Source organism: Microcaecilia unicolor, chromosome 5, assembly GCF_901765095.1.
Source record: "Microcaecilia unicolor chromosome 5, aMicUni1.1, whole genome shotgun sequence".
NCBI classification, from domain to species: Eukaryota; Metazoa; Chordata; class Amphibia; order Gymnophiona; family Siphonopidae; genus Microcaecilia; species Microcaecilia unicolor.
The window spans coordinates 346,477,010-346,504,715 of NC_044035.1; the positions used below are offsets into that span (position 1 = coordinate 346,477,010).

Sequence of the window (27,706 nt, forward strand, 5' to 3'; positions counted from 1 at the left end):
CAGGACCAAAGTCCACCACCCTAACCACTAGGGCACTCCATTGCCCCAGGTACAAATAAGTACCTGTAAGCCGCATTGAGCCTACCATGAGTGGGAAAGCACGGGGTACAAATGTAACAAAAAAAATGATTATACTAGATTATAATTCCTGGTTATTGTACCAGCAATGTCTTTCGTTACCCTACTCTGAACCTTAAGGGATTAGGTGGGTAATAAGGTCCCCCAAGACAAGATAAGACAAATGAAAAAAATATTCTACTGCTAGAAAGCGGAAAGGACAAATGTTTTCTACTAAGGAACCATGAAGATGGTTTGGAGAATAGGGGAAGCAACACTGCAGTGAGCCACGATATCTGGATGGGGGAGGGATGAAGAAGGGGACCAGGATTTGTGTAGAAAGCCACATCAGACCCGTACTATCAGCATCAAAGAAGATCCGTGTATATATATAAATCGCCTGAACGTCTTTAATCTTCCAAGTATGATATTGGTTGTACGTTTCTAAATATAAATGGGACAGATGGGGGACGTATGAAGAACAAGTGAGACTAGCTGATAGGCACCAGTCAGCGAACAGCAAATTTTTCCATACTAGAAGAAAATGAGAACATGAAAAGTTCCACCTTCTCTCACCCTCCCTCAGTCCAGCAGAAACCATCCTACATAAGTACATAAGTATTGCCGTACTCCATCGAGCCCAGCATCCTGCTTCCAACAGTGGCCAATCCAGGTCACAAATACCTGGCAAGGTCCCAAAAACGTACAAAACATTGTATACTGCTTATCCCAGAAATAGTGGCTTTTCCCCAAGTCCATTTAATAATGGTCTATGGACTTTTCCTTTAGGAAGCCGTCCAAACCTTTTTAAAACTCCGCTAAGCTAACCACCTTTACCACATTCTCTGGCAACGAATTCCAGAGTTTAATTACACGTTGAGTGAAGAAAAGTTTCTCCGATTTGTTTCCCACTCATGGCAGGCTCAATGCGGCTTACATGGGGCAATGGAGGGTTAAGTGACTTGCCCAGAGTCACAAGGATTTGTTTTAAATTTACTACATTGTAGCTTCATTGCTTGCCCCCTCGTCTACAATAGTAAATTTAAAACGAATCATAGAAAATGTTTCTTCACTCAACGTGTAATTAAACTCTTACTTTAATATTCAGCTGCAAGGCCCTTGAAAGCAGGGAGCATTCTTACATTTTTGCCACATCTGCTCTTAGGTTCAGTCTCTGGTACCGAAGACTCCGCAGAGATAAAAGACAGCTCATACTTGGGCAGCACAGCAGTGACTTATAAGGTTATAACCCAACAACAGAAGTGTCTTATCAGGAAATCAAACAAGAGGAAATAGGTTTTTCATTCCACCCCACTGCAGCAAGTTACAACGTGTTAATTGCTTCCAACCAAAAATGTACTGTAGTTCTACAGTCCTAGCCCCTCATGCTACTCACACCAACCGACCCCAGTACAGGAAGAGAAGAATGAATGACTGAGCAATCACTGAAAAAAGTTCCAGGTCTAAATTGCATGAACCCAAAGCTACAGCTCTGAAGCCCCGACCCTCGCAAACTTATTGCGAACAGGCTAAGTCTGGATGTCTGGTGATCCTCTGAATTTGTTAAAGGAAAATTCATCTTTTGTGCTTTAAGATGATGTGGGTTCTGCTGCCCTTACATTCCTTTTCAGAACAATATAACTACAGTGCGGAATCAACACTACTGTTTTGCAAATTTTTGCCTGACAATATTATTTGATTAAAAATCTAACAGAGAACCTTTTCAAGACAGTTACAATGTAGTAGTCACAACAGCAAGGCAAGAAGTGTGAATACGTGATATGGAGGGCGGGGGGGGGGGGTGTCATTAATAGTGCACGCACTACTGAAACAGGGCAAAGCTGCCAATGATACTGCTCCAGTTATGAAAAAAAACCTGAGCAAAAAATGAAGGATCATGTAAATGACGTGAAATGAAAAATTTTGTGAATACGCACAAAAGCCCTGCTGAAGTACTTTCTGGTCCAATAGTTTAGGTGTGAAAAAGCAAAGATACCTGCTAACTTGGGTACTTTTGTCTTGCATAAAACTTCCCTTCAGAATGTAAGCTGTCTGCTGCCAAGCCCAGTTTTTTTTTATTTTTAATGTTTAAGTACTATCGATTTAAATTTAGTTCACATAATCTTTAAGCTAGCTATGGACTCAAAAACTTGATGTAAGGCGGTTGTTTACCCCCTTTGAAACAATGGAGTTACAATACTAATAAATTCTACAGCTCTGAAAGGATTTCGGTTTCAAACTCCTTATCACAATTCCAAAAACTCCCTTCCCCCTCCCAAGTTGCTTTTTCACTGGTGCTTTACACGTTAAACCAAATGGCTTAACTAGAAATAAATTAATCATTTTCTCCCTTGTTAATATGAAGGAAGATAAATAAAAGTCTATATAAAAGAGTTCGGTACAGCTATAAAAACTCCCACACACACGAACTGATGACCCAAGTCTGCTAAACTGTTAGGGCGTTTCTATCGTCTATGAATCGATATCGTCTAAGTATTTTATACAACACATTATTATCTGCGGATATAATAACTCACTCCTACTCCTTAACACCTGCCCATTCCTTTTCGGAAACGTTATTACAGCCAAGCTTTTCCCTACTCATTAACGCATGCAATGCAAGCTCCCCTTACCTGTACACGTATTTATAAACTCCTGATATTCTGAGCCTTGATCCCCGGGAACTATTGTTGAACCTGAATATTTAAAAGTTACCCTGGGAAAAAGGAGAGAAAGAAACGATCAGTCACTACGGATAACGGGGTGGAATAACCCAGCAGGAGAGGGTAGCACAGGCTGATCTCCTTTTTAAAAGGTGGCACACCCTACCAGGGTCCCAGTTTGGGTGGGTGGGATGGAGTGGGGGGAGGTGTAACACTGTTACAATGTACAACAGAGGGGTGAGGGCCAGTTACCCTTTTTTCAGATGGCATACACAGCCCCCATCTTTTCTAGGAACACGGTGGCCACCATAGGAGCCGGCTCTGTGGGTGCTGCTCGAGCACCCCCGATAATTCTGGAAATTTGGCTCCTATGGTGGCTACTACTAACTGGCCCCGCAAAAATCTCCTGGCAGCCCCGGGGCTACTCACCAGCTGATGCCACTGGCATCATCCCGGACCAGGTTATAGGCTTCCCTGCAGGCTTCCTTGTCGATCCGCGTTGCCATCGGTCTGCCGGGGGTGGTTGCACTGGCACGATCGCCCCCTGTCCCGCACACGAGCCCAAGGCTGGCACGGAGTGAGCGCTTATCCGTGCAACCTGGGCGTTAACCCTCTGCCTGCCGGGGCGTCCGCTGGGCTCCGCCCCCGCCGGGGCCGCCCGATCCGTGCCAATCGCAAGAGGGAGGGAGAAAGAGAGGGAGGCCGCCCCCTCCTCCTCCGCCGACCGGCCCAGTGGTTTCCCCTGTGCAGCTTCCTCTGCAGCCCGGCCCGGGGTATTGCTGGGACTTCCACGGGCTTCCGGGGCCTACGGTGCAGGGCGATCGCAGGCTAAGCGCGGAAAAGAAGACGTTTAAATCCCCCCCGTCCTGGCACGCTTTGGAGGGATCGGAGCGGGGGCCCTGTCGATGCACAGAGGATCGGGCCGTGGTGGGGGTGCAGTGCACGGATAAACAAATGACTCCTGCAAGAGCTTTCTTCCGGGTACATGGCGACCGTGGAAGGGGATCTGGGGTGTTTTGTGAGACCCGTCCATCTTCCTGGGTGAGATCTGAGTTTAATTCGTGACCCCCCCTCCCCCCCCAATCAAAGGACATCGAGCAATTTGGTGTCGGATTGAGCTCACGCTTTTCCGGTAAGTTTTCAGCTACAGAGTATATTTCCCTGTCTGCAGAGGGTTTATTGTACCCGAGACAGTGGAGGGTTAAGTGACTTGCCCAGTTACCTATTCTGGGAGGGGGCCGTCATGGTTTTAAACTTAGCTCCCAAAAGCAGTGTGGTATTTGTAGTCCACGATTGTATCGGTTCTGCGATTCCCATAATACACCGGGACCGGCCCAAAAGTCTCCCTCCTGAGTGACCTGGCAGCCACGGTGGCATTTGAACCCCTGTCTGCTCTGGTTCTCTGGCCACCGGTGTGGCTGGACTACACTTAAAGCCACAGAGATCCAATCCAAGGGAAGATCAATTGGAAAATGGGTGTAGTATGGTGTATAAGCATATAGCCCAAGCAGGCCCTGCTGTGTATTTGGGGGGGAGGGGAGGGGAGGGGAGGGGGTGAACCCCACCTTGATGACGTTGGAAGGCAGGTCAACACTGTTAATCTAGAGACATAATACAGAATAGGACACTGGGTGATGAAGGTGCAGGTTACTTGTCACTGGGCAGTGTGAGCACAAGTAATTAGTGCATAAGTGCTCAATACCCTGTTATCTCAACACTGAGAACATCTGTGGCCCTGACAAATTTAGAGGGAATTTGGGCCCAGCTACGATGCTCCTTTCAAAGTGGGAACTGTATCTGAAGAGCTGCACCAGTAAATGTTCTGCAGGAATCTGGGGGTCAAGGAGCTGAGAAGGAAAGGGGGCTGATCTTATCAAATTTTATGTGGTGAAAAGCCTATTATTGCAGTCACACTGAGCATGGGACCCCCCCCCCCAGGGGTGTGGGCTGCAGGGGCGTAGCCAGACAACAGATCTTGGGTGGGCCTAGGCAAGAATTGGGTGGGCACCAAGTGTTCTTCTCCCCCCCCCCCCCCCCCCTCAGCTGGTGGGAAAACGCTTCTTTCCACCTTGGCAGCTGGCATGCACTGAAAACTGAGCATGCGCAGGTGCCAATTGTCATGGAGAGTAGCGTTTTCGTTACCATCGGGAAAATCTTCAGCTGGCGGAGCTTCGGATTCCTGCCAGTTACCACTAAACGTGTGCTACTGTTGGGTGGGCCTGAGCCATAAATGGGTGGGCCCTGGCCTACCCAAGCCCACTTGTGGCTACGCCACTGGTGGGCTGATGGTGTGTCTATGGATAGCCTGCCCAAGCTGCATCCCCAGACAGGAACTCACAACCTACTGTTAGGGGGAGGAAGAGAGAGAGTGTGTCGGAAGGGGTGGAGGAGAGAAGGGAAGGTGTAACAGTGCCATCATTGCCTCCCCCCCCCCCCCCCCAATCATTTTCAGGTGATGAGGCCTGGTCTGCTCACCACTTCACTATTTGCTACTTTATATATGTGCAGATTTGTGGGTGTGGATGGACGGACCGACCGACCGACCAACCCTCCCTCCCAAGGTGCTTCTCTTGAGGAACCAGACCTAAAATCTTATCTAGATGAGAGACTAAATACAGTTCTGATGAAAAAGGTCAAGTGCATGCAGAAGTCCTGTGCACTGGGGGAGGGGGGGAGTGGTGATTTGATGCATTCCTTCTCCATCATTTGGACACCTCAGTCTTGGTGTTTCTGAAATTGTATGTATGACTGTGACGTTTCATTTTGTTTGTAATTGTGTATCTCAATACAAAATTTTGAGTGAACTAAAAACGTATTTTTCAACTCTGAAATGGGAATTTACATTAGGAAATCCCGATATCGGATATCTCTTCAGTTTATTATGGGGGCAATTTATACAGTGGTGGAAATAAGTATTTGATCCCTTGCTGATTTTGTAAGTTTGCCCACTGACAAAGACATGAGCAGCCCATAATTGAAGGGTAGGTTATTGGTAACAGTGAGAGATAGCACATCACAAATTAAATCCGGAAAATCACATTGTGGAAAGTATATGAATTTATTTGCATTCTGCAGAGGGAAATAAGTATTTGATCCCCCACCAACCAGTAAGAGATCTGGCCCCTACAGACCAGGTAGATGCTCCAAATCAACTCGTTACCTGCATGACAGACAGCTGTCGGCAATGGTCACCTGTATGAAAGACACCTGTCCACAGACTCAGTGAATCAGTCAGACTCTAACCTCTACAAAATGGCCAAGAGCAAGGAGCTGTCTAAGGATGTCAGGGACAAGATCATACACCTGCACAAGGCTGGAATGGGCTACAAAACCATCAGTAAGACGCTGGGCGAGAAGGAGACAACTGTTGGTGCCATAGTAAGAAAATGGAAGAAGTACAAAATGACTGTCAATCGACAAAGATCTGGGGCTCCACGCAAAATCTCACCTCGTGGGGTATCCTTGATCATGAGGAAGGTTAGAAATCAGCCTACAACTACAAGGGGGGAACTTGTCAATGATCTCAAGGCAGCTGGGACCACTGTCACCACAAAAACCATTGGTAACACATTACGACATAACGGATTGCAATCCTGCAGTGCCCGCAAGGTCCCCCTGCTCCGGAAGGCACATGTGACGGCCCGTCTGAAGTTTGCCAGTGAACACCTGGATGATGCCGAGAGTGATTGGGAGAAGGTGCTGTGGTCAGATGAGACAAAAATTGAGCTCTTTGGCATGAACTCAACTCGCCGTGTTTGGAGGAAGAGAAATGCTGCCTATGACCCAAAGAACACCGTCCCCACTGTCAAGCATGGAGGTGGAAATGTTATGTTTTGGGGGTGTTTCTCTGCTAAGGGCACAGGACTACTTCACCGCATCAATGGGAGAATGGATGGGGCCATGTACCGTACAATTCTGAGTGACAACCTCCTTCCCTCCGCCAGGGCCTTAAAAATGGGTCGTGGCTGGGTCTTCCAGCACGACAATGACCCAAAACATACAGCCAAGGCAACAAAGGAGTGGCTCAGGAAGAAGCACATTAGGGTCATGGAGTGGCCTAGCCAGTCACCAGACCTTAATCCCATTGAAAACTTATGGAGGGAGCTGAAGCTGCGAGTTGCCAAGCGACAGCCCAGAACTCTTAATGATTTAGAGATGATCTGCAAAGAGGAGTGGACCAAAATTCCTCCTGACATGTGTGCAAACCTCATCATCAACTACAGAAGACGTCTGACCGCTGTGCTTGCCAACAAGGGTTTTGCCACCAAGTATTAGGTCTTGTTTGCCAGAGGGATTAAATACTTATTTCCCTCTGCAGAATGCAAATAAATTCATATACTTTCCACAATGTGATTTTCCGGATTTAATTTGTGATGTGCTATCTCTCACTGTTACCAATAACCTACCCTTCAATTATGGGCTGCTCATGTCTTTGTCAGTGGGCAAACTTACAAAATCAGCAAGGGATCAAATACTTATTTCCACCACTGTAATTGTGCACCATTCCTTTTCTTACACAGGAATACTTGCCCATAATATGCCCATAAATTAAGCCTGTGCGTGAAACAGAGCAGGTACAACATTTTAAAAGTGTTCCCCTGAATACAAAGCCTCCTTAACCTGCCCCCGGAAATATCTTCAGTCAGTCCGTGATCATGTACGGGCTGGCTGTGGGTACATAGCTTCATGTTCACACATCATGTACCATTTTAGAGAAGTTTATTTCTATGTGTAAAGCACTACTTTTATCACTTCAATACCATTTTATAATCAAACATTAGAAGTGACCATATCAGGTTTTAGAATAGACTCTGCAGAACAACAGTTTTACAAGGATACCTTCTGGAATGGATGGTACCATGGTACGTTAACCCTGGTGTCACCCTATGGGATAGGGTGAAGAGGGGAATGTTAATATGGATTGGAGCTAGAGTATCCACTGGAATGGTGGTAAGCCAGGTTACAGGACTTCTGGTCAACAGAGAAGCCTTGACTAGGCCTGATAACCCACTAATGGCATGACAGTTGAGAACCTGCAAACGCAGGGCTATATGATGAAGTCTTAATAAAACCTGAAACTAATTACAAATTGAATATAGCATATATGATGATAGAATAATAGATAAAAATGGTTTGTAAAATCTAGCTTGTATCTCTATAACATGGCACGCAGGTCATAAGATTATATAAAAATAGATTGTGAAACTGGATGTTTCTATATAAGATAAAGACAAGACGTTCAGGGTGAGGGAAATGATGCGAGGTTTTGAAATAGCAAAAGAAAGAGATGTTTACCGGAAAAGACAGTTGGGTAGAGATGGACACCTGGCCGGAAAGGAAAAAAAAAAAGAAATGTTTCAAAATAATTAGAACAGGAAAGAAGTTGGTACAAGATGTTACAAAAAAGTACAAATGACCATCTGCCGGAAAAGGGAAAAAAATTGGTACAGAGATATTGGCCAATAAGATGAAAAAAATAGGTACTGCCATTGAGATCTGTGCCTATAAAAGAGTTAACATTCAGACAGAGAAGTTAGAAGCTTCTACAGCACTTGACCGACGGCAGAGCTCTGTGCATTTGAACCCAGATGTATGTATTAAACTGAAGACTTTATCTTGGTAAGAATAAATAAGATCTTATTCCTGAAAACTATCCTTGTCTTTATTCCTACATACTGTATTATATGTACTCTTTCCTTATTATCTACTATACACAAATAACCCACACTCACTGAACTACAAAGAGTAGATTAAACCATATATATATGTGGGAACATAAATGGCCCAGAATATACCTAGATCCAGAAAGGCAAAAAGCAGTGGTTATGGGAATTAGTTTAGAATTGCGGCAGCTGATGCCTCCCCAGAACAGACCCCCATGGGACGGGGTAACCCTGGAGGTTAGGGAAACAATTCAAACCCTTTTGGATGAGCTAACGCTCTTTACCCCTCCGTGTAGAGGGGTCAAGAAGGGGTCTAAAAGAGGTCCGATTAAACAGAAGGCAAGAAAGAATCCAATTACCTAAACTACTAGAAGATGTTGAAGACCTAGGTGTAAATATTAAATGGGCGTCAGTGAGTGTTCTTTTAGCCAGATTTATACCATATTTATTTATTGCATTTGTACCCCACATTTTCCCACCTATTTGCAGGCTCAATGTGGCTTACATAGTACGGTCAAAGGCGTTTGCCCAGTCGGTGGATAACAAATACAAAGTTGTATAGTGATCGTATGAGGTATAAGTGGAGGGTCAGAATGGATGAAGATTGCGTGTTGTCCTGTGCGATCATAGTCATGCTGTGTTGGTAGGTGAAGAGGGTTACGTGGGGTTGTTGGGGTAGGCCTTTTTGATTTCCTGAAGTTCAAGTGGTCGTGGATATCCAGTTCCAACCCATGTGCAGGCACCAGCATTGAATACATGGGTTTGTAAGGCCGGCTCTCTCTTTTGTGATTAAGTGCCATATTCAGTACTTAACTGCCTAAGTGAAACTGGATAAAGATAGGATTGTGTTTTATGCTGTCGGATTTGTCTGTAACTTAGGCGGTTAAGTGTTGAATAGTGACACTTAACAGCATAAGTGTCTGCTCCATGAGAACATAAGTGTCACCATATTGGTACAGACAAGGTCCATCAAACCCAGTATCCTTTTTCCAACAGCGGCCAATCCAGGTCGCAAGTATCTGACAGATCGCAAAAGAGTAAAACAGATTTTATACTACTTAATCCCAGGAATATGGCTTATGGACTTTTCTTTTAGGAAATTATCCAAACCTTTTTTTTTTTTTTAAACCCTGCTAAGCTAATAGGTTTTACCACATTCTCCTGGAATGAATTCCAGAGTTTAATTACATGTTGAGTGAAGAAATATTTTCTCCAGTTTGTTTTAAATTACGACTTAGTAGCTTCATTGCGTGCACGCTAGGCCTAGTACTTTTGGAGAGAGTAAACAAGCAATTCACGTCTGCCGTTCCACTCCACCCCCGGACCACCCTCAAAATTGGTAATTTTAAGTTTAGCAGTTAGTGCTGATATTTAGCAGCACTATCTGATTAAATGCCACTGAATAGCCCCACACAAGCGATTCAACCAACCGGGAGCCTCTCCTGCCCACTTAATTCACTTTGAATATTGACCCGCTAGCTTTTCAGTAAGATCTCTCTCTAGGTTTATATCTGTTTTGGGGAAGTGCAGAGCTCCTAAATGTCGCAGTCTTGCCGTGAGTTCTTTACCCCGACAAGCACTTCTCCATCGGGGGCCTCTGTGGGACGGCATCCCGTCGGCTGAACGCCACAGCCCTTTGTTTATCAGGCTAGTGGCAGGAACTTCCCTGGACGTCATGGGTCTGGACATATTTCACGGAAGCCCAAACCCTCTTCCTGGGCCTTCAGAACTCAGCTCTCCTGGCCTCGCTAGTGCCTGAATTTCAACCTCGCTTAGCTTTTGAGCCACTGCTTTGTGTCCTTTTCTTTAGCTTCAGAGGTGACCTGTCTGCCGCGGTCAGGCCTACAACTGTGGTCCGAGGGCTCACTGCCCCGAATCAATGGGTTTTTGTTGAGATCGATTGGAGAAAAATTGTATTATTTCATGAGTTTGTTTATAAACTCTGGGGTGTGCTATTATATGAGTCCTTCTCCACTTCTATTAACAAAGGGGATGGGATTTGATATATCAACTTTCTGTGGTTTCAATCAAAGTGGTTTACATATTATGTACAAGTAGTTATTTTGTACCTGGGGCAATGGAGGGTTAAGTGACTTGCCCAAGATCAGAAGGAGCTGCAGTGGGAATCGAACCCTGTTCCCCTGGCTCTTGGGCCACTGCACTAACCATTAGGCTACTCCTCCGCTCTTTAGTACTACTACTACTATTTAGCATTTATATAGCGCTACAAACATACATAGAGGCTCATTTTCAAAGCACTTAGCCTCCCAAAGTTCCATAGAAACCTATGGAACTTAGCCTCCCAAAGTGCTTTGAAAATATGCCTCATAGTAACATAGTAGATGACGGCAGAAAAAGACCTGCCCGGTCCATCCAGTCTGCCCAACAAGATAACTCGTGTGTGCTACTTTTTGTGTATACCTTACCTTGATTTGTACCTGTCCTTTTCAGGGCACAGACCGTACAAGTCTGCCCAGCACTATCCCCGCCTCCCAACCACCATCCCCGCCTCCCACCAACGGCTCTGGCACAGACCGTATAAGTCTGCACCAGCCCCGCCTCCCACCACCGGCTCTGGCACAGACCGTATAAGTCTGCCCAGCACTATCCCCGCCTCCCAACCACCAGTCCCGCCTCCCACCACCGGCTCTGGTAAGGACCGTATAAGTCTGCCCAGCACTATCCCTGCCTCCCAACCACCATCCCCGCCTCCCACCACCGGCTCTGTCACCCAATCTCGGCTAAGCTCCTTAGGATCCATTCCTTCTGAACAGGATTCCTTTATGTTTATCCCACGCATGTTTGAATTCTGTTACTGTTTTCGTTTCCACCACCTCCCGCGGGAGGGCATTCCAAGCATCCACCACCCTCTCCGTGAAAAAATACTTCCTGACATTTTTCTTGAGTCTTACTAACTACTAACTAACATTTCTAAAGTGCTACTAGGGTTACGCAGCGCTGAGTCTTCCCCCCTTCAATCTCATTTCATGTGCTCTCATTCTACCACCTTCGCATCTCCGGAAAAGGTTCATTTGCGGATTAATACCTTTCAAATATTTGAACGTCTGTATCATATCACCCCTGTTTCTCCTTTCCTCCAGAGTATACATGTTCAGGTCAGCAGGTCTCTCCTCATACGTCTTGTAACGCAAATCCCGTACCATTCTCGTAGCTTTTCTTTGCACCGCTTCAATTCTTTTTACATTCTTAGCAAGATACGGCCTCCAAAACTGAACACAATACTCCAGGTGGGGCCTCACCAACGAGTTATACAGGGGCATCAACACCCCCTTTCTTCTGCTGGTCACACCTCTCTCTATACAGCCTAACAACCTTCTAGCTACGGCCACCGCCTTGTCACACTGTTTCGTCGCCTTCAAATCCTCAGATACTACCCTGTTTCCCCGAAAGTAAGACATCCCCCGAAAATAAGACCTAGTAGAGGTTTTCCTGAATTGGTAGATATAAGGCCTCCCCCGAAAGTAAGACCTAGCAAATTTTTGTTTGAAAGCAGGGCCGCCGAGAGCCGGACAAGGCTGCCCCCGGGCCGCCCCCCCCACCTGAGGTCGCCAGGCCCCCCCATTACCCACCCTCCGTCGCTCCCGGAACTAACCTTAAACGCCTCCTTTCACCTTCACAGCAAGCAGCAGGGCAGACCTCTCCTTCCTTCCGTGCCCCGCCCTCGTGGATGTTACGTCAGGCGAGGGCGGGACACGGAAGGAAGGAGTGGCCTGCCCTGCTGCTTGCTGCGAAGGTGAAAGGAGGCGTTTAAGGTTAGTTCCGGGAGCGACGGCGGGCAGGCGGGCCAACCCCGATCCAACCCCAATGTTTCCCCGAAAAATAAGACAGCCCCTGAAAATAAGACCTAGTGCATTTTGGGGGGCAAAAATTAATATAAGACAGTCTTATTTTCGTGGAAACACGGTATCACCCCAAGATCCCTCTCCCCGTCTGTACTTATCAGACTCTCCCCGCCTAACACATACGTCTCCCGTGGATTTCTATTCCCTAAGTGCATCACTTTGCATTTCTTCGCATTGAATTTTAATTGCCAAACCTTAGACCACTCTTCTAGCTTCCGTAGGTCCTTTTTCATGTTTTCCACTCCCTCCAGGGTGTCCACTCTGTTACAGATCTTAGTATCATCCGCAAATAGGCAAACTTTACCTTCTAACCCTTCGGCAATGTCACTCACAAATATATTGAACAGAATCGGCCCCAGCACCGATCCTTGAGGCACTCCACTACTCACCTTTCCCTCCTCCGAGCGAATTCCATTCACCACCACCCTCTGGCGTCTGTCCGTCAACCAGTTCCTAATCCAGTTCACCACTTCGGGTGCATACGCAGCGCTGCACAAACATAGAAGAAAGACAGTCCCTGCTCAAAGAGCTTACAATCTAATAGACAATAATAATAAAGCAAGCAAATCAATTAATGTGTAGAGGAAAGAGGAGGGTAGGTAGAAGCGAGAGTTATAAGTGGTTAGAAGTCAAAAGCAATGTTGAAGAGGTGGGCTTTCAATCTAGATTTAAAGATGGTCAAGGATGGGGCAAGACGTAGGGGCTCACTTTAGGTCGGTGTTTCTCAAGTTAGTCCTGGAGAGAACCCCCTTGCCAGTCAGATGTTCAGGATATGAATGTACATAAAAGAGATGTGCATACAATGAGGACAGTGTATACAAATCAATCTCATGCATATTCATTGTGGCTATCCCGAAAACCTGACTGGCAAGGGGGTTCTCCAGGACTGACTTGGATAAACACTGCCTTAAGTCTTATAAGTACATAAGCACTGCCACGCTGGGAAAAGACCAAAGGTCCATCAAGCCCAGCACTCCGTCTCTGACAGTGGCCAATCCAGGCCCCAAGAACCTGGTAAAACCCCAAAATTTAATAACGATCAATGGACTTTTCCTTCAGGAATCTGTCCAGACCCCCTTTAAATTCAGCAAGGCCAGCTGCCGTCACTACCTTCTCCGGCAATGAGTTCCAGAGTCTAACCATTTTTCCCATTTTTCTATAATCTTATCTGTTGTCGTTATTCTCAAGTGTTTCTGTCTGGTATGAGATTGTGTTGACTGACATCTCTCACGCCTGACGCTGTGCTTGTTTTACATTAATCTGTGAATGCTGGGTATTTTTCTTACAGTTCCAGGGTTCTCTGTCTTTCTACAATGGTCCTTGTCGCTTCCCATACGAGACATGGCAGCAGTGAGAGAGGACAGGAGGGAATCTTTAAAGTCGCAGCGACCTGGTGGCTGGCTGCTCTTGTCGCCCAGTGACTCTGGGAAAGCACCCTGCTAATGCCCTGGATCCTCTCAGGGTGGGCAAAGTCCTTCTGAAGCCTGGTAAGTCCCCTTTCTGTTTGCAGATGGGAAATGTATATATTTATTTATTTGGATTTATTTACCGCCTTTTTGAAGGAATTCACTCAAGGTGGTGTACAGTAAGAATAGATCGAGCATGAGCAATAGGCAAATGGAGACCAAATCCATTTTCACAGCCAGATTTCTGAAGTAAGATGATAGGACTGGCTGTACGGTGCAGTTCGGTCTTTGTGTGTGGCGCTAGGCATGGCCCCTTCCCAGTCCTATGTTATCTTAGGGGGTAACTGTTTTGCCACCTTTGAAAAAAACCTATCCACTGGCTGACAGAATTGCAGTTAACTGTGTGAAAGAGTGTTAGCACATAGAACTAACTTGTCGTAATAAAACGGAAAATCTGGTCTAGTGAGGTAATGAGACGCAAAAATATGCAAACTAGCTTATTATCAGCACAGTGATTAACGAACATGTGTTAGCTGCTTCCCAGATAAATTACATATGATAGATATTACAGTCAAATGTGGAAACAGATGATGTTAGCTGACTTGGGTGCAGAAATGTTTATTTAAGATTTTTGATATACCGATCACCCTTTCTGGATCTAAGAGGTTTACAACTTCAAACACATTTTAAAACATAAAATAGAAAGCAACTCTGATAGGAAAGACCCACTGCATGCACACAAGATCAAGAGCCATACTCTCAAAGAGACAATACTTGTGATTCTGGGCAAGTCACTTAACCCTCCATCGCCTCAGGTACAAATAAGTACCTGTATACGTAAGCCGCATTGAGCCTGCCATAAGTGGGAAAGCGCGGGGTACAAATGTAACAAAAAAAAAATGAAAATAATTGGGTAGGCAGTCCCGTTCTCCCGCCCCTGGGTTACAGATTGAAAGCCTGCTGATAATAGTATGCGTTCAATAGTGTTTTGAACTTCCTGTAGCTTTCCTCCGTCTGTATGTCCCTTGGTAGGCTATTCCATAACTCTGGTGCCTGGCAAAAGAAAGGCCTTTCCCTAGTAGTTACCCAATGAGCTTTTGATAACAAGAGTGTTGACATTCTGTGGTTTATGGCAGTGGTTCCCAAAACCTGGCCTTGGAGGCACCCCAGCCAGTCAGGTTTTCACGATACCCACAATGACTATTCATGAGAGAAATTTGCATGCACTGCCACCACTGCATACTGCTCTATCTTATGAATATTCATTGTGGGTATCCTGAAAACCTGACTGGCTGGGGTGCCTCCAGGGCCAGGTTTGGGGACCACTGGTCTGTGGGCTTCAGTTGGTTCAAATACTGGTCCTGATTTTCCAAGGCTCCATGCTCCTAATTTTGAGAGTTATTTCTTCTCTGACTTGGCAGGGGGGGTAGCTGTGTTCAGTACTGTGCTCTTTTATCTGTTCTGTGTCTCTGGCTTATCTTTCTTGTGATTTTGATTTCATTCCTTCTTTTTTTTTTCTTGATTTTTAGAACGTACACCGCCTCGATTGGGGAATATCGAATACACGATAAATGTTAATTGGCCTCTCTGAAAATTTCCTAGGGCTGAGTATATAACTCTGTACTCAAAATGTCACTGAACTCCTAAATTTAGATGCAACAGGGGCGGACTGGTTTTAGTCACTGTGCTCATAAAATGGCAGTCCTAAATTTTATAAGCCTAAACTTTTAGACACCTAAGTTATGATGAATTTTCAGCTAATAACTTAAGGCTTATAAATTTGGCTGAAAATTGGGTACAAATTTAGCAGTTCAGCTTGTTTCGAATATTGGCCCCAAGGTTTAATGGTCGGTTCATTGACCTGTTGTCATGTCTTGTGTACTGTTTTTTTTTTTTTTTTTAGCCATCTGCTTGATGCCATGAAGCCTACTTGGGGCATTGTCAATAAATCCAACCCTACTGCCACCGGAGGAATGCCCTTGGGTACTCCTTCCTGTTGAAACGCTGCCAAAAAAGCACCCAGGGGGGAATGAAGGGCTCCTTTGGGGCAGTGGAGGCTCTGCTGATCACAGCTTACATTTCAGAGAACGGTTGAAACCAAATGATTCCCAAACTTGCCTTGGGTCAGTGGTTCCCGAACCTGGTCCTGGAGGCACCCCGGCCAGTCAGGTTTTCAGGATACCCACAATGAATATTCATGAGAGCAATTTGCATGCAGTGGTGGCAGTGCATGTAGACTTCTCTCATGAATATTCATGGTGGGTATCCTGAAACCTGACTGGCTGGGGGTACCTCCAGGTTTGGGAACCACTGCCTTAGGGGAAGCCCAGCCAGTCAGGTTTTCAAGATATCTATGCATGAGATAGAGTTGCATACCAAGGAGGCAGTGTATGCAAATTGATCTTATGAATATTCATTGTGGATATCCTGAAAACCTGACTGGCTGGGGGTACCTCCAGGTTTGGGAACCACTGCCCTGGGGGAACCCCAGCCAGTCAGGTTTTCAATATATCTATGCATGAGATAGATTTGCATACCAAGGAGGCAGTGTATGCAAATTGATCTTATGAATATTCATTGTGGATATCCTGAAAACCTGACTGGCTGGGGTACCTCCAGGTCCAGGTTTGGGAACCACTGCCCTGGGGGAACCCCAGCCAGTCAGACTGTCAAGATATCTATGCATGAGATAGATTTGCATACCAAGGAGGCAGTGTATGCAAATTGATCTTATGAATATTCATTGTGGATATCCTGAAAACCTGACTGGCTGGGGGTACCTCCAGGTCCAGGTTTGGGAACCACTGCCCTGGGGGAACCCCAGCCAGTCAGGCTGTCAAGATATCTATGCATGAGATAGATTTGCATACCAAGGAGGCAGTGTATGCAAATTGATCTTATGAATATTCATTGTGGATATCCTGAAAACCTGACTGGCTGGGGGTACCTCCAGGTTTGGGAACCACTGCCCTGGGGGAACCCCAGCCAGTCAGGTTTTCAATATATCTATGCATGAGATAGATTTGCATACCAAGGAGGCAGTGTATGCAAATTGATCTTATGAATATTCATTGTGGATATCCTGAAAACCTGACTGGCTGGGGTACCTCCAGGTCCAGGTTTGGGAACCACTGCCCTGGGGGAACCCCAGCCAGTCAGGCTGTCAAGATATCTATGCATGAGATAGATTTGCATACCAAGGAGGCAGTGTATGCAAATTGATCTTATGAATATTCATTGTGGATATCCTGAAAACCTGACTGGCTGGGGTACCTCCAGGTCCAGGTTTGGGAACCACTGCCCTGGGGGAACCCCAGCCAGTCAGGCTGTCAAGATATCTATGCATGAGATAGATTTGCATACCAAGGAGGCAGTGTATGCAAATTGATCTTATGAATATTCATTGTGGATATCCTGAAAACCTGACTGGCTGGGGTACCTCCAGGTCCAGGTTTGGGAACCACTGCCCTGGGGGAACCCCAGCCAGTCAGGCTGTCAAGATATCTATGCATGAGATAGATTTGCATACCAAGGAGGCAGTGTATGCAAATTGATCTTATGAATATTCATTGTGGATATCCTGAAAACCTGACTGGCTGGGGTACCTCCAGGTCCAGGTTTGGGAACCACTGCCCTGGGGGAACCCCAGCCAGTCAGGCTGTCAAGATATCTATGCATGAGATAGATTTGCATACCAAGGAGGCAGTGTATGCAAATTGATCTTATGAATATTCATTGTGGATATCCTGAAAACCTGACTGGCTGGGGTACCTCCAGGTCCAGGTTTGGGAACCACTGCCCTGGAGGAACCCCAGCCAGTCAGGCTGTCAAGATATCTATGCATGAGATAGATTTGCATACCAAGGAGGCAGTGTATGCAAATTGATCTTATGAATATTCATTGTGGATATCCTGAAAACCTGACTGGCTGGGGTACCTCCAGGTCCAGGTTTGGGAACCACTGCCCTGGGGGAACCCCAGCCAGTCAGGCTGTCAAGATATCTATGCATGAGATAGATTTGCATACCAAGGAGGCAGTGTATGCAAATTGATCTTATGAATATTCATTGTGGATATCCTGAAAACCTGACTGGCTGGGGGTACCTCCAGGTTTGGGAACCACTGCCCTGGGGGAACCCCAGCCAGTCAGGTTTTCAATATATCTATGCATGAGATAGATTTGCATACCAAGGAGGCAGTGTATGCAAATTGATCTTATGAATATTCATTGTGGATATCCTAAAATCCTGACTGGCTGGGGTTGCTCCAGGTTAGGCTTGGGAATCATTGGTCTACTGCAGTTTGTAGTTTTTTTAAAGTCTGTTGTTGGAGAACTTCCTACCATTCCGGGTAGCAAAAGCAGAGTCCTGCAGCGGTTCTTAGTACTGTACGTACGGACCTTGAACGGGTCGATCCCGAGACAGCTCCTGCGACCTTATTCGCAGGGAAGATGAGATTCATTAATTTTGTTTCCTGTTTTCTTGTTTTGGAAGGGGCACTCAGCAACCTAGCATGGAAGGAGCCAAGCAATCGAGAGTGTCCCGCCCACACAAGATCAGCGAGTCTTCAAAGGTCTGTAAATCACTCAGCCATGAAGGCACGCCGAGCAGATCAAATGAGTAATAATCTAATTATTATGGGCTACACTTACTGATGGGCATTACTATGTTATTACAAGTCCCTTTAATGCACGTTAACTAAGGGGCCATTAAAGTTTAGCATGCCCTAACATAATTAGCGAGCGCTAAATGCTGCACATTCTATTTTATACCCATAGCCGCCGAGAGGAGGGGGCAGGGGGCACAAAATTCCCCGGGCCCGGCGCCGCAGTCCCACCCGCCCTCCGTCGTCGACCGTCTGCCCCCTGCATTGAAACACAGTCTCACTTCCGTGAAAGCAGCGCTGCAGGCAGCAGTACGCCTCCCTTCGAGCCTCCTTCCCTCCCTGTTCGCCCTCATCTGATGTAACTTCCGCGAGGGCGGGACACAAGGAGGGAAGGAGGGCCGAAGGGAGGCATTCTGCTGCCTGCAGCACTGCTTTCACAGAGGTGAGACTGCGATTTCAATGCAGGGGGCCTGGCCCGGTGGCAGACGGAGGGGGGGAGCGGCGACGGCGACCTTGGAGGGGGGGGCGGGGCGGCGAGGGTGGCAGGGGCGGGCCCAGTCTTCCGGCGGCCCTGTTTATACCTAAGGGCCATCTGGCACTTAGCACACGCTAATATCCATTACTTTGCGCTAAACATTTAACGCGATAGCGCACTTCATTAAATCTAGCGCTAAATATGTTACAGGCTGGGACTGTGAGTTTGATTCTGGAGCATCCGGGCTTACTGGGTAGATGGGTTTAGGATCATTCCAGGGTTCTGAAGAGGAGATTTCTCTTCTGATCTTTGTGTGATAGGTCCCAGTTTACTAGGTATGGCTGGGGAGAGTATGGGTGTGAAAGTTGATACCTTATCTGTATGTATGTACTCTGCTGCAGATGACATTTGGCTGTCAGGGCTCAGCTGTTGCAGCTCTGGCTTCTGGGGGGTCTGTGTGTGCAGTGACAGGAGTGTGTTTTCCAAAGAGCAGAGGTAGGCAAAGAGACAGTGTGGAAGACGATAGATGCCTGAGCCTCATGGCTAGAGGGGAAAGACAGGCTGGGGGATAGCTGAGGCTAGTCGGCTTGCTCCGGTCTGGTCAACAGTGGGGAGGCGGGGGAAGAGAATGCTTGCATAGGGCAGTGTTTCCCAAGTCCGATCCTGGAGTACCCCTTTCAGTCAGGTTTTCAGGATATCCACAATGAATATTATCTATCGTCCAGCAGCATCTATTCCACTTATAACCAAACTCATGGAAGGGATAGTGACGAAACAATTCACTGAATATCTAAACTCAATTCTGCACGAATCTCAATCAGGATTTCGGTCAAATCATAGCACCGAAACTGTTCTAGTGTCCGCAATGAATTCATTCAAACAAGCAATTGCAACTGGTAACAACGTACTCCTCCTACAATTCGACATGTCCAGTGCCTTTGACATGGTTAATCATGAAATACTATTACACATACTAGAATACTTCGGAGTAGGAGGCACAGTTCTCAAATGGTTCGAAGGATTCCTAACCACAAGATCATACCAAGTAACAACGAACGCGGAAAGATCACCCCCATGGATACCTGAATGTGGAGTCCCCCAAGGATCCCTCCCTCTCACCAACCTTATTCAACCTCATGATGATACCTTTAGCCAAACTTCTAGCCAACCAAAACCTCAACCCCTAAATATATGCAGATGACGTCACAATCTACATCCCGTTCAAACATGATCTAAATGAAATCACCAACGAGATCAACCAAAGCCTCCAAACAATGCACACATGGGCAGATGCATTCCAACTAAAACTTAACGCAGAAAAAACACAATGTCTTGTACTCACCTCGCAACATAACACAAAAAACTTCTCCACCATAATCACACCATACTGTCCTCTTCCTGTCTCTCAAAACTTGAAAATTCTTGGAGCCACCATAGATCGAAACCTCACCCTTGATACCCATGTGAAAAATACGACGAAAAAGATGTTCTACTCCATGTGGAAACTCAAAAGAGTAAAACCTTTCTTCCCGAGATACATCTTCCGTACCCTGGTACAGTCAATGGTAATAAGTCATCTGGACTACTGCAATATACTGTACGCTGGCTGTAAAGAACAGACTATCAAAAAACTCCAAACTGCCCAGAATACTGCCGCCAGACTCATATTTGGAAGAACTAAATATGAAAGTGCAAAACCCTTAAGAGAGAAACTTCAGTGGCTCCCACTTAAGGAACGAATTGCATTCAAAATCTGCACGATTGTACATAAAATCATTCACGTAGACGCCCCAATATACATGTCTAACCTCGTGGACCTACCTCCCACAAACGCCACAAGATCATCCCGCAAATTTCTCAACCTGCACTTCCCCAGCTGTAAAGGACTAAAATACAAGCTGATGCATGCCACTTCCTTCTGTTACATGAGCACGCAGTTATGGAACGCACTACCTACAGACCTGAAAACAATCAACGATATAATTATCTTTCGCAAAGCTCTGAAGACATACTTTTTCAACAAAGCCTACAATGAGAACCGATAACCGACAACCTCATTAATTCACCTCACCAACCCACTCAGTTATGAAGATCCACCTACATAACCCCCGATCACTCGCTCCCTTCTTCTCTCTCCCCTACTCAATCTCTGCACAATACTAACTGTATATGATATCTTGTACATTGTTAACATTATGTAAGCCACATTGAGCCTGCAAATAGGTGGGATAATGTGGGATACAAATGCAATAAATAAATAAATATGTATGTATGAAAGACATTTGCATATAATGGAAGCAGTGTATGCAGATCAAGTTCATGCGTATTCATTGTGGATATCCTGAAAACCTGATTGGCAAAGGGATACTCCAGGACTGGACTTGGAAAACACTGATAGGCCCTGGGAAGGAATGACTGTGCTGGGTTTGGGAAGGGAGAAATATGCACTCTTGGTGATTGATAGCTTGTTTTCACTGTAACGCTCCATGTTAGAATACCCAGCGTCACGAAAAGAAGTTCCACACTCTATTTCAATACTGATGTCAGTGTCTCACGTTCTGCCCAGCACTTTTCAGAGCGCCAGCGTTTCCCCTAGGGAACCCCAATACTGTAACCACTGAGGGGTTCCAAACTCCCTCCAGTGCTCTCCCCAGTACTGTGGCTGTGTCAGAGCACTTGATCACTCCCCAGGATAATTTCCATCGTTTTGAACTTAATACTGTAGGGCGGAAGTCATTTGTTCATTCATTTGAGTATTTATTTGCTGCTTAGACCTAAGAGGTTTACAGTTTTAATTTTTACTGTTTCTGGGTCTGTCCCTAGTGTGCTCACAATCTTAAGTAGTACATTGTACTACTTTTGTGCCTGGGGTAACAGAGGGTTAAGTGATTTGGCCAGGGTCACACAGACCTGCAGAGGGAATTGAACCTGGTTCCCCAGGATCTCATCCCACTGCTGACCATCGGGGTAGCAGCAGGAATTGAACCCAGTTCCCCAGGTTCACAACCTGCTACACTAATCATTACATAAGTACATAAGTAATGCCACACTGGGAAAAGACCAAGGGTCCATCGAGCCCAGCATCCTGTCCACGACAGCGGCCAATTCAAGCCAAGGGCACCTGGCAAGCTTCCCAAACGTACGAACATTCTATTAATGTTATTCCTGGAACTGTGGATTTTTCCCAAGTCCATTTAGTAGTGGTTTATGGACTTGTCCTTTAGGAAACCGTCCAACCCCTTTTTAAACTCTGCTAAGCTAACCGCCTTCACCATGTTCTCAGGCAACGAATTCCAAAGTTTAATTATGCGTTGGGTGAAGAAAAAGGCATCCAAAGTTAAGTGCCGGGATGATCCGCTGTAAGCTATTATTCCGTAAAGGGCATTCCACGTAGAGCACCCTTTACCGAATTCTAGCTCAGTGTACATTTCGCGCCTAACTTGTCAAAAGCTGGCATCCAGCTAATGGTAGATAGGAACACAAATGACAGTATTTTATAACATTGATCCTAAATTCTGAGAACGCCCCTGGTCCTTCCCTCCAATGGCCACACCCCGTTTGGAGTTGCACACTATGAAAATCAGGCACACATGTTGTAGACTAGAGTGAGGGGAATCTCTGCTTGTAAATCCCAATGACTGCAATTAACACCAGTAATTGATTTCACCTGATTAGCTAACTAGTTTACACGCAGTTCTGGAATCCACGGGCGACCTATACAGAATTCGGCAGATAATGTTCTGTTGCTGTCACTATAAGATAACTGAAATGATTAAAATGCAACTCATTTCTTTACACAATGGGGAAGTTAATTTAATACAGTGATTTACAGCCTGCTGTATCCCATAGAACTCAAAATAAATAAATCAAACATAGAATTAAATTGTAAATAAAAAATAAGGGGCCCTTTTACTAAACCGTGGCAAAATTTGCAGCTTATCGCAAAGTAGAGAGGTGTGGTAGCCGTGTTAGTCCACTCTTAAAGGTTATCAATAGAAATCAAACAAAATAAAACAGCTTATCGTAGAAATATACCACGTGGTAGATGCAAAATTTAGCCAGTAGGGGTGGAACCAACATTTTCTAATGCTGGTTTATTTATTTATTTATTTTATTTGTTACATTTGTACCCCGCATTTTCCCACGGATTTTGCGGGCTCAGTGTGGCTTACATAGTACCGTAATGGCATTCGCCAGTTCGGTTGATAACAGATACAGGTTGTAATGTGGTCTGATGAGGTAGGTGTGTATCAGGCAACAGGAGGGTCGAAGGGAATGCAGGTTGTATATTGTCCAGTAAGATCATTGGTTATGCTGTGTTGCTGGGTTTGGGGATTTACGGTGGGTCGGTGGGGTAAGCCTTTTTGAAGAGGTTGGTTTTTAGATATTTCCTGAAGTTTAAATGGTGATTGATTGTTTTTCACAGCTTATTCCATAGTTGTGCACTTACGTAGGAGAAGCCGGATGCGTAAGTTGTTTTGTATTTAGGTCCTTTGCAATTAGGGTGGTGTAGGTTTAGGTATGATCGTGATGATCGGATTCTGTTTCTGGTTGGTAAATCTATGAGGTCTATCATCAGCCTTATTTTGGAAAGTGATGGGCGCCCAGATTTCGACCCAAATCGGGAGATGGGCGCCCATCTTGCGAAGGCGCCCAAATCGGTATAATCCAAAGCCGATTTTAGGTGCCTGCAACTGCACTTCGTTGCGGGAACGAACAAAGTTGATGGGGGCGTGTCGGAGGCGGGACTGGGGTGTGTTTATCGGCCGAGCAGAGATGGGCGCCTTCGGCCAATAATCGAAAAACAAATGGCCGTTTTTAGCGAGAATTTAGGTCACCTTTTTTTTTACCCTTTTTTTTTCACGAACAAGTCCCAAAAAAGTGCCCTAAATGACCAGATGACCAGCGGAGGGAATCGGGGATGACCACCCCTGACTCCCACAGTGGTCACTAACCCCCTCCCACCAAAAAAAAAAAACTTTAACAACTTTTTTTTTCCAGCTTGTATGCCAGCCTCAAATGCCATACCCAGCTCCATCACAGCAGTATGCAGGTCCCTGGAGCAGTTGTTAGTGGGTGCAGTGGACTTCAGGCAGGTGGACCCAGGCCCATCCCCCCCCCCCCCCCACCTGTTACACTTGTGGTGGTTAATGTTGAGCCCTCCAAAAACCCCCAAAACCCACTGTACCCACATCTAGGTGCCCCCCTTCAGCCATAAGTGCTATGGTAATGGTGTAGAGTTGTGGGCAGTGGGTTTGGGGGGGGATTTGGGGGGCTCAGCACCCAAGAGAAGGGAGCTATGGACTTGGGAGGTACTTAACTTTTTTTTTACTTGTTCCAAGTGCCCCCTAGGGTGCCTGGTTGGTGTCCTGGCATGTGAGGGGGACCAGTGCACTACGAATCCTAGTAGCGCTATAGAAATGATAAGTAGTAGTAGTGTTTGGGATTCTGGAATCTTGCTTCTCTTTGGGATTCCGGAATCTTGCTACTCTTTATCCTTATCTCTTGTTTGTCCTGTTTGTCTGTCCTAATTAGATTGTAAGCTTTGTCGAGCAGGGACTGTCTCTTCATGTTCAAGGGTACAGCGCTGCGCACGTCTAGTAGCGCTATAGAAATGATAAGTAGTGGTAGTAAGTAGTATTAAGGGCCAGATTCAGTAAATATTGCCCAAAAATAGGAGCTGGAAAGATCCATGCTAAGTTAGTATTCAGCAAAGGATGCTTGGCGCAGAGTAACTATTGCTGAATACTAGTTTAGCGTGGAATTCACGCCTAACTTTGGGTGCCAGCATTTACGCCTGCTAAAACCCATGGTAAACCCCTTCACCCAGCAACACAGCATGACTATAATCGTACTGGACAACACGCAATCTTCATCCCTTCCGACCCTCCACATATACCTCATTCGATCACTATACAACCTTGTATTTGCTATCAACCGACTGGGCAAACGCCTTTGATGGTACTATGTAAGTCACATTGAGCCTGCAAATAGGTGGGAAAATGCGGGATACAAATGCAACAAATAAATGGTAAATGCTAGGGCCCAATTTTCAGCAGATCTTACAGTATTCTCTAACGTGACGCCTACATTCTGGGAATGCCTGCTGATCCTCCCACGTGCCTCCCATAGCCACGCCCCTTTGGGGGATGGACACTACGGAATTGAGGCGTGAATATTAATAGAAAAGCATCTGGGGCAGGGGCGTAGGTATCTCCAAAGTGGTACCAATTAACGGCAATTATTGATTGTTAAAAATCCTAAAAAGCACAAGGAGCCTTCAAAGATGGTAGCGTCTCGACTGTACTTAATCTGACCCGACACGGTCTGGGTTTCAGCAACCAATGCCTGTGTCAGAGGTCTGTTCTCTCCAGGTAATTCAATGGTCAAAAACAAACTTGTCTCGAAAAAGACGTCCACTCAAAACTTCATAAAGAGACGCTGAGAAAGCTTGAGAACAAGTTATACATCCAGTCAAATGTTCCTTGATATGAAAGTGGCCAAGCACCTGTCTCTTTCAAGACAAATTTGTCTCTGACCATTGGATTATCTATTTTCTTTGAAGACAGTAGACCCCTGAAGCAGGCATTCGTTGCCAAAATGCGGACCATGTCGGGTCAGATTAATAAAGTACAGCTGAGACGCTACCATCTTCCAAGACGGCTTGTGCTTTTTTTGGATATTTAGCTTTTGTTGCTTTGCTTTTGGATTCCCTCTACCTCTGCAGCATTCAATTATTGTTTGTTGACGCCTCATTTAATTACCTTGACTCTTTTTTTTTTTTAATTTATTTGTAGTTGTACCGATGGGTTGACCATACCAGCCTGGTACTCCTGGGTCTGAATGAGCAGAGGCAGAAGGGCCTGTTCTGTGACATCTTCCTGGTGGCTGATGAACAGAGAGTCCCTGCCCATCGGAATCTCCTGGCAGTCTGCAGCGACTACTTCAAGTCCATGTTCACCTTGGGTATGCGGGAGGCCTATCAGAAGGAGGTGGAGCTGATCGGCACCTCCTACCTTGGCCTTAAAGCTGTGATCGACTTCCTCTACAGCGGTGAGCTGTCCCTGGATGGAGGGAACATCGATTACGTACTGGAGACTGCACATCTCCTGCAGATTTGGAAGGTGGTGGACTTCTGCTGTGAGTATCTGGAGAGTGAGGTGAATGAGGAGAATTACTTGTATCTCCAGGAACTGGCTTCCATATACAGCCTGGAGCACCTGGACGCGTACCTTGATCACTTCATCCTGCAGAACTTCGGAACGCTTTCCTTCACGCCTGCTTTCCTGCAGACGGTTTCTGTCCAAAAACTGTGCCACTATCTGGACAGTAACGAGGTGCAGCAGGAGTGCGAACACGATCTTCTGCAAGCTGCCTTACAGTGGCTGACTCAGAGTCCAGAAAGGGAGAACCAGGCATATCGGGTTCTAGAAAACATTCACTTCCCCTTGATCCCCAAGAACGATCTCCTTCATCAGGTCCGGCCCGCCATCCGTTCCCTCCTTCCCAAGGAATCCAACTACGAGGGCTTCCTGGAGGAGGCGGTGGCCTACCACAACAACGTCACAGCTCAGCCGGTGATGCAGAACAAACGGACCCTGCTGCGAGGGGACAGGGAGAGGCTCCTGTTTGTGGGCGGGGAGGTCTCGGAGCACTGCCTGGAGCTTAGCGATGACATCTGCTACTTGGACGATAAAAATGAGCAGTGGGTCTCGGAGAACCACCTGCCAGCGCGGCGCAGCCATCACTGCGTGGCGGTGTTGGGGGGTTTCATCTTCATAGCCGGAGGCAGCTTCTCAAGAGATAACGGAGGGAATGCGGCTTCCAGTCTCCTCTACAGGTATGATCCCCGCTGCGACCAGTGGATAAAGGTGAGACCCCGAGCTCGTGTTTTTATTCAAGGAAAGGAGGGAAGGTGTGACAGGGTCACTGTAATGATACCTTTCTAGTCGTATGGTGCTCTTTCATAGAAAGGAAAAAATGTCGTTCAAGCAATCAAAAAACATTCTATATGGATTTACAAAAAAAACATATACTGAGAAGAGACCAGAAGTGGGAGGGTGCTGAACAAAGCGCCTCCCCGGAAATTCAGAATTAGTGAATTGTTTATTTATTTGTTTATAAAATGTTATTTACTTCCAGTGCAATGTAAACCATCTTCAGTGATCTAAAACAAACTAAGAGTGATGCATCAATAAGAACATTTATAAGCATAATGCAGTAATTTAAAAACAGAGTGATATTCTCTTCTGTCTAGTCCAGGTTATTTCATTGTGATGCAATGGCTAATATTATTATTTTTTTCTTTTTTTTGCATTTGATCAGAGAAGGGTCAGAGTGATCACACGTCAGTATTGTACAAACCCAGACCGCAGGTCAAGGAGTAAATCCTGGCACGTGCAAGATAGTAGGGGATAAATTTGATGTAGGTTTTTTCAGAATCAAGGCCCCCCCCCCCCCCCCCGCACCATCTTGCAGCAAATTCCAGAGTTTAATTACACGTTGTGCGAAGAAAATGTTTCTCCCGATTCGTTTTAAATTTACTACTTTGTAGCTTCATCGTGTGCCCCCTAGTCCTAGTATTTTTGGAAAGAGTAAACAAGCGATTCACGTCTACCCATTCCACGCCACTCATTATTTTATAGACCTCTATCATATCTCCCCTCAGCTGTCTTTTCTCCAAACTGAAGAGCCCTAACCACTTTAGCCTTTCCTCATAGGGAAGTCGTCCCTTCCCCTTTATCATTTTCGTTGCCCTTCGCTGTACCTTTTCTAATTCTACTACATCATTTTTGAGATGCAGTGACCAGAACTGCACAAAGTATGCAAGGTGCAGTTGCACCATGGAGCGATACAAAGGCGTTATAACATCCTCATTTTTATTTTCCATTCCTTTCCTAATAATACCTAACATTCTATTTGCTTTTATAGCCGTAGCAGCACACTGAGCAGAAGGTTTCAAAGTATTGGCAAC

General features: G+C 45.9%; 2 protein-coding genes across 2 annotated transcripts in view; one reads left to right on the plus strand and one right to left on the minus strand.

Moving 5' to 3' along the window:
• The window catches only part of COTL1 (coactosin like F-actin binding protein 1), a 48,722-nt gene extending 45,406 nt beyond the window's left edge, over positions 1-3,316 (minus strand). The window contains exons 1-2 of the mRNA XM_030204532.1: positions 3,150-3,316; positions 2,691-2,773 (exon numbers count right to left, since the gene is read on the minus strand). Of these exons, the coding sequence (XP_030060392.1) occupies positions 2,691-2,773; positions 3,150-3,226 (160 nt within the window). The 5' untranslated portion in view covers positions 3,227-3,316. The remainder of the gene's footprint in view (positions 1-2,690; positions 2,774-3,149) is intronic.
• A 78-nt stretch (positions 3,317-3,394) lies between these two features.
• Positions 3,395-27,706, plus strand: part of KLHL36 (kelch like family member 36) — a 38,873-nt gene continuing 14,561 nt past the window's right edge. Inside the window, exons 1-4 of the mRNA XM_030204531.1 lie at positions 3,395-3,852; positions 13,535-13,733; positions 18,146-18,224; positions 25,530-26,603. Of these exons, the coding sequence (XP_030060391.1) occupies positions 18,165-18,224; positions 25,530-26,603 (1,134 nt within the window). The 5' untranslated portion in view covers positions 3,395-3,852; positions 13,535-13,733; positions 18,146-18,164. The remainder of the gene's footprint in view (positions 3,853-13,534; positions 13,734-18,145; positions 18,225-25,529; positions 26,604-27,706) is intronic.